The sequence below is a fragment of the Drosophila ficusphila genome, unplaced genomic scaffold (genome assembly GCF_018152265.1).
Source record: "Drosophila ficusphila isolate 14025-0441.05 unplaced genomic scaffold, ASM1815226v1 contig_197, whole genome shotgun sequence".
NCBI lineage: Eukaryota > Metazoa > Arthropoda > Insecta > Diptera > Drosophilidae > Drosophila > Drosophila ficusphila.
Window position 1 is genome coordinate 8,900,676 of NW_025064091.1, and position 11,522 is coordinate 8,912,197.

An 11,522-nucleotide genomic window follows, 5' to 3' on the forward strand; every position below is an offset into this window, starting at 1 on the left:
GACAATGTGTCGATTGAATGGAAATGTGATTAAGCTACCGTTAGCTGTATTTCCTCAATGTCTGATTATAAATGCGTACAGTGCGTTTCATGAAGGTGAAACTGCAAAAGTAAGGTACAACGTTATTTAAAATAAAATAATTCGCTTGTCAGAATTAGTTAATATGAATTAATAAGATTGTATTCGATCATATCAAACTATTTTGCAGATTTTCGATTTAAGAACCATATAATTTGTAAATCTATTGGGACTAATTCTTTTGATACCTATACCCTTGAAACGCACTGTACTGCCATATGCAAATGTGGACCAGTGAGAGTGATCAGCGGACCGATTTGGTCGCTTGAATTGTCAACTGCAAAAGCCGGCCCGAGTGAAAATTCTGATGCACGCTTTTCCAGCTTGCTAATCTACATAGAGAGTTCACTTTTTTTCAACGCGGGTGTCTTTTGTCTCAATGCTAATGAGTCGGATATGTGAGATGTATGTACATACGTGTGCTTTGTTTTTTTTCGGTTTTTTTGTTTGGGTCACCGGTGGCAGCGAGAGTGGACGGGTTATGTTTTAATGGGCAGCGTAATGGGCCAACTCTCGGCCCGTGAACCAGTTTAGTGTCAATCCACAGAAGGCATTCAAAGAATTATTCTCCTCCACTGTGGCATAAATCAGCTTCATGCCAACACTCACACACGCTGACTCACTTGATGTTTTAATAAATTTGTGCTGGCAGTACAATAGTTGGGCAAATGGCTGAAGAAAGGGCCACAACAACAGGTCCCCAAACAATAAACGTCCAGGCCCGGCCAGTTATGTTTTTATTTTCAATTCAAAGTGGCGGACATATCAAGCACAGTGGTTCAAAAAACCTATTTGAAACATTTAAATGAATAAATCTAAATGTTTAAGTTTATATGTATTCCTATATTTTTAAATGCACTCTTTCATGTAGCACAAATATTAAATGATTTAGGTAAAATACACCTGAAAACAGATTTTAAATTTATTTTTATTAAAAATCTATTATTTGAACTCAAACTGTAACAGTAAACTGTAAAACTATAAGTGGATATTATATAACATAAATCATGTGTTTTGAAAATTATTACTTTTATTATTGTGAGGGAATCGGATAATTTTTTTGAATGTTTATGTAACTAAACAAAAACAATTTTATACATTTTCAGAAGTTAAAAAAAAAACTATGGCACATCCATGAATTCTTGAGTTGAAATAAAGCAAAATGGTATCAAAAGAAAATTTACAATTTGTGTTCATGTAACTAGTTTATCATTGATTTTGGCCCACTGTGCGACGGTGTACCGTACGGTATTTTCTCTAATTAATTCGTTTTTACGAGCGCAGTCAGCTGGCTTTAGCTTTGGCTTTAGCTTGAACCGATCCGCGTTTTTGAAGTCCGTTCAGTTGGTGCAACACGGGCCTAGAACGCGCTGCTCTTTAGCTCCAGAGTCTTGTTCAAATAATACCAATTGCTTATTTTTTATTCAAGTGCTTATGAACCAATAGTGATTCTCGAGTAAAATGAGCTAACAACTGCCAGAAAATGCAGATTTATTGCCTGTTTATTGTGAGCCTATTAGGCCTAGTTGCTGGATATGGCCATCAACCGCTGCTGAGGAACATTATTAAAGTGCGGGCCAGTGGTTTTATGCCCTTCGAATCGGACTTACTACTGCCGTTGAATATTCTCCGGCAATTGCAATCCCAGGATCGATCCTCGCGATTTATTGGCCAGAGGCCCAAACCGCTAATAAGGCCAAAGGTCAAGCAGCAAATCAGATTGGAGAGGGCACATCCCTTGAGGGAAGCCAAGGGTGTACAGCTTTACAATCTCATCGACGATGATGGCGAATTGCTGCTGAATCTCAAGGTTCATCAGGACTCCAAGGTGAATCCTCCAATAAGTTATAAAAGCAGCGTGCCAGAGGAGAAATACCAGAGCAAATACCACGAATACGATTCACCCTGGATGCCCTCGAAGTGGAGACCCACCAGCGAGCTTCCCCTGGGGATCGCATCTTCGTCGCCACGCCCACTGCCCCTCCACCAATATCTGGGCCAAAGCAATCGCATCGATCAGAATACGGCGAAGAGAAGGCGGCAGGACATGTGGCCACATAAATAAAATATCAAAACCACATCACCAAAGTGATGATTTAAGGAAAAGATTATATATCTATTGAATTAGTTACTTATTCAGTTGTTTATTTTAAAACAACACAGCACGAAGAACACGCACTTAGAGAAAAGATAATTCTTGATCTTGAAACGAATCCTTTGAAAAACTAAAATAAAGGAGTTACATAATTGGGATAAGTACAAAGCAGTTAATATACAATATCAAGCTAATACGGGAAATACAAAATAATAAAATAAATATATTAAAATAAGGCGGATCCAAAAGGAATTTACATATATGCCAAATTTTTTTTAAACTTAATGAATTTTAAAGATTTATGTATAATAATATATATCTTTAAAAGGGACTTCAAGTTACAATGGAAATCATAAAGAACGTTTCAAAATCAAGAATTTCATTTTTTCGTCGTGCTGATTAAGATACAAAATAAACCAAACCAAACAAAACATATTTAACCTCACCATTAAATGCAATCCATAAGATACAACAAGAATATATGACACACAGATTAAACCACACAAATCATAATAATCCGTAAGACATAAAAACACGCAACAACATTATCCACAAGACACAAAACTAATCCATAAGACACAAAATAGATTTCTAAGCTTAAAAATAAACGTTAAGATACACAAATGAAATCCATTAGATACGAAGTGTTTCCATGATGCACACAAACTCGGCGATGAACAGGTCGTTGAGCTACCGCTAAATTGGACGACTATGATTATGGTAATGTCGGTCGATCGATCGCGTTGAAAGTGAAATTGAAACGCGAATCGAAAGTGGTTTACACCGACCGAATGGAACCGAATAAAAGGTAAAATGCTAATTCACGCAACTCAACGGACCGTGAATAGATGGGAATTAGAATAGCGAGCTCGTGAAAGAAGAGTGTATTTTTAAATTAAGTTTTAAAAGAGATTAGAAATGCTTGATGATACCTGAAATTTAAGGCAGTACAAAATATTTGCTTCATATCAAAAACAAAATTAAGACTTCGTAAACATTTAAATATAAATAAATAAAGAAAAGTTCTTAAAATGATTCTGAATAATATCCCTTACTGATATTTCTAAATTTGATAAAAACTCTAAAAGAAATCTTCTTAAAATGTTTCAAAATATTTTTTATATGTTCAATCCCTCAGGGATATTTAAAAATTCCTGAGGCATTTGGTTTTTATAATCTTACGATTACAATATTGTTCCTTAGGATTTTCTGGCGAGGAATCCTAAAATCAAAGCACAAATCAAATGATTTATAATTTACAGATGGTATATTTGTTCAGGATGTGAGGTAGTATGGGTACAACAGTAAAAAAAATATGGGCAGAAAAAAATTTGGCTTAAAACTACTTAACAAAGCTCAAAGATCAGTATGGCTTGAATCTATTGGAGGCGAGGAACTCATTTCCAGCTGGAGGGGGCAGGTATCCAGGCTGGGGGGCGGAAACGGGGGGCAGGTACTCGTTGCTCGGAGGCAGGTACTCGTTGCTCACGATGGGGGCGGGTCCGTGGGCGTGGCCGCCCTCCTCGTGAATGAACTTGATGGTCTTGACCTCCTCAAAGCCGCCGTGCGAGTGACCGTGATCGTGACCGTGACCGTGATCGTGACCGCCGTGACTGTGACCGCCCTCCTCGTGGATGACCTTCACCACCTTGACCTCCTGGTGGCCACCGTGTCCATGTCCATGACCAGAGAAGCCACCAGCATAACCGCCACCGCCGCCCAGAGCGTGTCCCTCCTCGTGGATGACCTTCACGGTCTTGACCTCCTGGTGGCCACCGGAGTATCCGCCATGTCCGCCGGAGTAACCGCCATGTCCGCCAGAGTAGCCGCCATGACCGCCCGACTCCTGGTGGATGACCTTCACAGTCTTGACCTCCTGGTGACCGCCAGGGAATCCGCCATGACCGCCAGAGTAGCCACCGCCATGTCCGTGGTCATGACCGCCCTCCTCGTGGATGACCTTGACCACCTTGACCTCCTGGTGGCCACCGTGTCCGTGTCCATGACCCGAGAAGCCGCCAGCGTAGCCGCCGCCGCCGCCAAGAGCATGTCCCTCCTCGTGGATGACCTTGACGGTCTTCACTTCCTGGTGTCCACCGCCGGAGTAGCCGCCATGTCCGCCAGAGTAGCCACCGCCATGTCCGCCGGAGTAGCCGCCTTCCTGGTGGATGACCTTCACGGTCTTCACCTCCTGGTGGCCACCACCGGAGTAGCCTCCGTGACCGCCGGAGTAGCCACCGCCGTGACCGCCAGAGTAGCCACCAGCCTCCTGGATGACCTGGATGGTCTTCACCTCCTGGTGGCCACCACCGCCTCCAGAACCGATTCCGTAGCTGTAGCCACCGCCACCGCCGCCGCCACCACCACCGGATCCACCGATGAAGCCAGCCGACGAGGTGGCAACCAAAGCAGCCAGGACGCACACAAAGACCTGCGGAAAATTAAATAATTTAGGAGATATAAAATAAATATTATAATAAAGTAAAATGGTTTAAGCACTTCCTTGAATCAATACATTTTTATTATTCATTGTTTTAATAATTTTTATTTTGAATAATATATATTTTATATCATGCACTTCAAAAAAATATGAAAAAAATTTAACACGATCTTGTAAAACTTTGAGGTTATTACGATATACATATATTTGTTTTTAAAGAGTCAGTTTTAAAAATTGCATTTTAATAGTTTTTGCGAACAAACATATACTGTTTCTAAGTTAAATATTTTAAAGTTGACTTAAATTAAGAAAAAAGATTTTCTAATTTAAGCTTAAACTTTGTGCGATTAAAAAAAAACACTTTTTGAACTTGCTCGCTGATTTTTGTCACTGTGTATCGAAGACTCACCTTCATTGCTGGAAGTTTCTTGCTTGGGGGTTGAAAACTGGGGAACTTCACGTAGCTGAAGAGGAAGCTGGGAGCCAACTGATGATCCACTCCAAGCGATCGCCAGCTTTTATAGCGGCCGGATTGCGCGATGCTCCATCTCCGAACTTGCTTTCGTCATCGACGAGCGAGCATCCAACCTCCGTCCGTCTGGATTCGAGCCAGATGCAAATGAGACCGACCAGTGGAAAAAAAAGGTAAAAAGCTGGTCCATAATTGGACCAGCCGCCAAATTAATCCGCCGGGCATAAACGAATCGCTTGATGAGGGCGACCCCGCCCCCGCCGATCGCCTGATCGATGGGTTAGGTCAGTTTAGGTCGAGTCGGGTCGGGTCAGATTAACATTAACACTTTCCCAATGCAGTTTCTCGTGGGCTGCACTTTCATAAACATTTTAAAGATGCAGACACCGAAAATCTTGTGAAGCACTAACATAAAGTTGCCCAAAAGAAGATCGCAATATCATCTTCACTTCATATACAAGCTGAAAAGCAATTAAAAATTGTTGAAAAATGGGGAAAAAACCACTGAAAGATGTTTAAAGTAAATTAAAAAATATAATGTCTATTTGTATAGCCGTCTTTAATCGTAGTTCTAGTAAAACTTAAATTACTAAAAATACAAGAAGCATTAGGTTTTTTTAGCAGCCCTTTAAAGATTAGAAAGTTACTACAAAATTGCATACATTGCAAAAATACCCAAGAATAAATTTAGTTTTTTAATTCTGATCTTTAAGAAAATAATGATTTAACAATAATGAACCAATAAAATAGGATTCGCCAACTCATCTTTACTGAATAACTTAATAGTTTACCAAAACTTTAACCCAGAAACACTTGAAAAGAAAGACGCATTAAAAGTGAATAAAAACGTATGCAAATTAGTGCAATAATTTCGTTATCTTTCGCATTCAATTTCCAGCTGTTCGATTCGAAATTTGAAAATACGTTAAAAGTATAACGATTCCACTGCCCCAAGAGCCCCGCCCCCTTTTGATTGGCCAATTTGGGAATTGTGTAAAGCAAAACGGCAAAAAAAAACCCGAAAATCGGGGAAGAAATAGATGTCGAAAAAGAAGCCGCGAAATGTTTCGGTAAAGGGCGAACCAATCCAAAGCAAAACGAACCGGAGGAAAGGCAATTTGAATCATTTAAATAATATTACAATATCAAATTGGTTTTGCAGCTGACCGATTAATCACATCCGACAGGGGACAACCCCGAACAGATGTTGAAAACAAGACAAATCGGATGAGACAAGATGGTTTAAGTGGCGAAGGTTCAAAAACTTTGGGGGCTACAATGATACAATTTTCTGTGAAGCAGCCTTTGATTTGGATAATTAATCTTGTCTATCTGAAGAATAACCCAAAAACTAAGTGTACAATCTGTAAGTTAAACAAATGTTACATTTAACTTGTTTATTTTAAAAAACAAAAACCTATATATCATTATATTCCCTATAATTTAGAAAATTTAATTTAATAACTAAAAATTCCGGGGAAAATATAATTTCTTAATTTCGTTTAAGGCTTTTCATCTGGTTAAGTAAAGAATTCACTTACAATACGAAATGTTCGAAATCATTTAAGAATATCTCATTACTTTTTAAACTGTTTTTTCTATAATACTTTTTTTTTGTATTTATTGATTTACCAAACCTTGACAATGAATACCTGCAAAATTCACTTATCTAAAAGTTTTCGAAATATAAGGCAAAAACCTAGGCAGTTTTTAAAGCAATCAATTGAAACAATTTTATCTTAGAAAAACTAATTCAGTAACAAAGTAATCCCTCTAATAAAAATTGCATAACAAAATGCATAAATTTATAAATCGAAGATGCAACCACTTTCACTTGTTTAGATAACCACAATTTAGAAATCTAATTAGAGAGAGACAGAATCAACCGGCCAGGAATCAGAAAGGGATGGAAAATAAATGAAAACACAGTTTACCAGTCCATTATGAATTATCTTTATCAATTCGCCTTTGTGTGTGCTTCTTTAGCTGAATTCGCTTCAATTACAATACATTGCTAAGAATAGTTTAATCCGATGGTAAACAAACAAAAAAAATAATTATTTTTATCCATATAAAAATTGATTTTCACTTGCAGTTGTTTTCTTTTTTCATACTTTTTTCTTTTTCGTTATGTTGATGTGTTTGATGTTTTAAATATTAGAATTATACAAACATAATAATATTAACAACATTAGAGTAATGCAAAAGAGAGAGAAGGGGAGGCAATTTGGAGGGGATTTGGGTGTTAAGAATTAAATAAACGTAAGCTTTACTGTGTAAAAAGTAAACATTGTTGGCCACGAATAGCAATGTCGATGAAACAAGTAAGATAATAACCAAAGGTGGGGGATTGGGGCTTCAATGTGGGTGAGTGGGTGAGAGGGGATGTGGTGTGTGTGTTAGCCTAGAGTACATAAGTAGAGCTCAATTAAAGTTAATGTCGGTTGGGGGCGTGGCGGCGTAGGCAGCTGGGCGGCGGCCTACAAGGCAACGATCACGCGATCGCACAGCTGTTCCGGCTGCCGCTCGTCGGCGTCTTGCAGCGGTTCTTGCTCTTGGAGCTCTGCGTCAGCGAGTTGAAGCACTGCGAGGTGGTCAGCGCGTATGACTTGAGCGTCGACTTCACCGACGGCGGCAGCGGCAGCGAGTCGATCGCGTACACGCTCGTCCTCCGCACGATCGTCCTGCAGCACAGCTCCTGCAGCGACAGCACTGCAAAAATATGGAAAATTAGTTATAAAATTCAAACAATAGCTTTATAATTATGGAGTGGAAGCGCAAAGTAGATACTAATACAAGCAGGAATCTAAAACAAAAACCCAGGAGCTATCATCTTTACAATGAGCTTAAATTAATACAGTGTTGAATTAAGCCAAACTAATAATTGGGAAAAAGTACCTATAATTGATCAATGTGTTTATATTTCAAACCTATGTATAATGATAATTGGTCTGGATTAAATTGTAGCCTGCAAGAACTTACTAATGATTTCCTTTTATTTATCATAAAAAGTTCAATGTACTCGTTGAATTAATTTCTTAATATATAAAAAAACAAGAAATTTATGTAAGCCGATATCTAAATTACTAATACAAATCAAACAATAAGCAATAATAACAGCCAAACTATGATTAATGGTTGAAATGACATAATGAGCGCCTTTATTCAAAGTTAATCAAAACAGACCTAAGTTAAGTAATTAAAAACCAGAGATAATCCCCCGAAGTCAATTAAGAGTGGAAGCTTCACACGATAATAAATGAGAATTGGCCTAAATTTACCATTTAGTTCAGATTAATTGGGACAAGTGCTAATTTCTTGTTATATAATAATAATAATAATAATAATAATGTATCAAAAAATCTTAGCAATATGAACGAATATTTTAATAAATAATAATAAATTTTAATAAGTAGTAAGTTAATGCTGATATTTATCATTTTGCACTCCCCCTTCAATAGTTATAATTACCCTTATTGCTGCGCCAAATATGCTCCATTCCGTTGCGGTGCAGAGCCATTCGCGCCAGTTCGCAGAAGGACTCGCGGATGTTGAAGTCGCAGAGAGGCGATATCTCAAAGCAGGACATGTTGTTGCGACTCGCGTAAGTTTCAGCCTGTTTGGCCGCCACCTGCCGCTTGAAGGCCAAGTGCAGGCGATTCCCCACCAGAACCTTTGGGATGCCAGGAGCGTGCTAAATAAAGATATATAATCATTACATTAAAGTGTTTATAAATAAATATAGCAAGGTATTCACAAGGCAAATTACGTTGATTTAATACAGCTATAAATTCCGAGCAGGGCTTGGTATTTATGATAACATAAATTACAAAACGACTAAATGTTTTTTTTTTAAGACAAGTAAGTTTCGTTTTACCTATACATTTATACTCTTTAAACGTAAATAAAGAAGTCTCAAATATTAATAAACTTAGAAGTTTTTAAATTTGTTTAAATGCAATACATAGAAACGAAAAGTTATTTAGGACTTCTTTGACAGGTTATGACTCGATATTTCAATGAAATTACTGGTTTTAAAAGCAGTATTTGAACCTAATTCTCGTGTTTTCCTAATGTGTAATGTTTACTGCCTTGTCAGTGTTTTTATGTGATGATGAGGGAATGTTATTCATTCCCAAAATTCCCAACTGACCTCATCGACTTCCTTTAGCCATCGATCGATGCCGTCGAAGCTCCACTTGTTGGTGATGTCGTAGACGAGGATGATGCCCTGGGCGCCTCGTGAATAGGATCTAATGATCGTGCAGAAGCGTCCTTGGCCGGATGTGTCCCACAGCTGCAGCTTCACCCGCTTGCCCTCCAGCAGAATGGTGGTCGTCTTGTAGGCTACCGTTTGGAGGATATGGGAGGTGCAGTCTATTAGACGGGATTGCAGTGGTTGTCGATCGCAGGGTGTGTCAGCACTTACCGTTCCCGCTGCAAAAGGGACTCTCCGTGGAGGGGTCCTCCAGGTTCGATAGGATCTCGTGCTTGCCCACATCGCTGTCGCCCACCAACAGAACCTTAAGCAGATAGTCGTAATCCTTGGTCATGGTTCCCATGTGGCTGCAATTCAATTGGAATTTGATGAATGTGTAAACTTAATGTTTGTGTTTCTAGAGTAGGATAGCAATAATAATGAATAATGAAAGCGGGAAATACATTGCTACCTTAATTTGTTTACATTTTGTTTTGTTCAGAGGTCTCCGAAATGAATGACTCCAGATTCAGGTACCATAGATAATTTCACTGCGAAAGCATAATTTTACAGATACCAAAATAAAAACCAGAAACCGCAAAAGGTGTAGTCATTAAATGACAATCTTGTCCTCTTTTTACAAAATTCCAAATGCAATTAATTGTGGGCTAGGGTTTTGTGGCCAAAGTGGTTGTGGTTCTTTAACACTTATTCTCCTTCATTTTCTTAACCGGGCTAACCGGTATGTAGAACTCGCGAACCGGCAATATTTGTCCGTTCTATTTCTGTAAGCCCAGTAAATTGTTATGTGAGTCATGCTAACTGAAACTATAAACAAATTCCACTTATTTTTAGACTTCTGCACTTGTTTTTACGTCGCGTAGTGTAAAAGGATTTTCAATATTACACACACACAAGCAAAATTGGGTGTGTTTTGTTTTGCAATTTATGTTCACGAAATTTATGACTGTTTATGAAACAATTAAAACGTGAAATGGTTGCAGTTTATGAACTTTATTTTTACAACAACAAAATGAAGATGAAAATAAAGAAAAACATTTGCGCATTTGTGTTTTTTGCATTTGTGTGAGTGTTGACTTATTTTGATTGTTGATGGTGCTGTAAAATATTTATGATTTTCGAAAGGTTTTTAAAGGTTTCGATGTTCAATCTGTGGTATTACTAAACGATTTTTGGGCGTTTAACTTACCATTTAGAATGCACGCAATTTCATTTTCGTTTTTGTAATAGAGATGAGCGATTTCCCTCGCCCTGGTGAATTTTTCCCGGCTGGCTTTTCACGCTTTCACTCCCCCATAAATTACTTAAATCGAATTGCGGTTGTATCTTCCATTTATCTTGATTTGTTGCTGATTATTTGTGGCTTTTATTCTGCGAAAATTAACACGAAAAATCGCAATTTTGCTCATTTCTATAGGGATGGACCAACTGGTAAGTGGATCATATCGATAACCTATCGAAATAGCCGTTTCGTCAAACAGTGTTGATAAAGAATTCAACAGAAAACAACAAGTCTATTTTCAGACAAGAAAAATTTGTGAATGTCTTCATAAAAAAGTTAAAATAAATTTAAAACAACTATCTGATTTGCCAACTTGTTGCATTTATCAACACCTAAGCACGACTGGCGTTGGTAGCTCCACGTAAAATATCGATAGATGTTAAATAAAAAAAATATTTAAACAAATACAATTAACAATTTAACAATTGTATTAAAGGCTCTTTTAAAATATTAAATGAAAATTACCAGAACAAAATAACTTAATCCCTATCAGTAACAATTGTCAAAACATATATAGCTTAATTAATTGCAATAAAAAGCTTTTTCCCTTATTTACTTTAACTGTTAAATGTTAACATTCTAAATATGCAACTGTGATGTTTTTTTTTTATGTTGGTTAGCAAATTTTATTTTATTGCAAAACATCTTATTACTATAATCGATTAGTTTGCCATGCAATTTTATCTATTATGGTATTAAGAAAACAAAATATTCGATAGTTTAAATTTATGAACCTACAGGTTCCTCCAATTTTGTCGTGCAATGTGTTATCGAGCAATCGCTGTGACCCGTCGACCTATCGGCCGGGTGTCATCGCCAGCGCGTTCGAACAAAACGGAACACAGAAACACAGAACAGAACAGAATTTCGTAGCGCTGCCAAATATACACACACGATTGTTCCGATTACTCCGATCCCAACCTATCCGATTCGCGC

General features: G+C 37.9%; 3 protein-coding genes across 4 annotated transcripts; 1 reads left to right on the plus strand and 2 right to left on the minus strand.

The window, feature by feature from the left end:
* Positions 1-1,400: 1,400 nt before the first annotated feature.
* Positions 1,401-2,809, plus strand: LOC108091257. The gene has a single exon (XM_017190372.2). It carries the CDS (start codon positions 1,562-1,564, stop codon positions 2,141-2,143), a length of 582 nt encoding a protein of 193 aa, XP_017045861.1. The 5' UTR covers positions 1,401-1,561; the 3' UTR covers positions 2,144-2,809.
* Positions 2,810-3,421: 612 nt separating this feature from the next.
* On the minus strand, positions 3,422-5,099 carry LOC108091256 (glycine-rich protein DOT1). The gene is made up of 2 exons (XM_017190371.2): positions 5,023-5,099; positions 3,422-4,604 (listed from the first exon to the last, which is right to left on the minus strand). The coding sequence occupies exons 1-2, from the start codon at positions 5,026-5,028 to the stop codon at positions 3,537-3,539; spliced, it is 1,074 nt and encodes a 357-aa protein (XP_017045860.2). The 5' UTR covers positions 5,029-5,099; the 3' UTR covers positions 3,422-3,536.
* A 1,923-nt stretch (positions 5,100-7,022) lies between these two features.
* On the minus strand, positions 7,023-10,741 carry LOC108091250 (ras-related protein Rab-40C). 2 transcript variants are annotated; one of them, XM_017190365.2, is made up of 5 exons: positions 10,494-10,741; positions 9,515-9,651; positions 9,239-9,432; positions 8,557-8,779; positions 7,023-7,797 (listed from the first exon to the last, which is right to left on the minus strand). In XM_017190365.2, exons 2-5 carry the CDS (start codon positions 9,645-9,647, stop codon positions 7,580-7,582), a joined length of 768 nt encoding a protein of 255 aa, XP_017045854.1. In that variant the 5' UTR covers positions 9,648-9,651; positions 10,494-10,741; the 3' UTR covers positions 7,023-7,579. The 2 variants fall into 2 exon arrangements, with proteins under 2 accessions (XP_017045854.1, XP_017045853.1); XM_017190364.2 differs by having other exon boundaries at positions 9,239-9,462.
* Between the last annotated feature and the right edge of the window lie 781 nt (positions 10,742-11,522).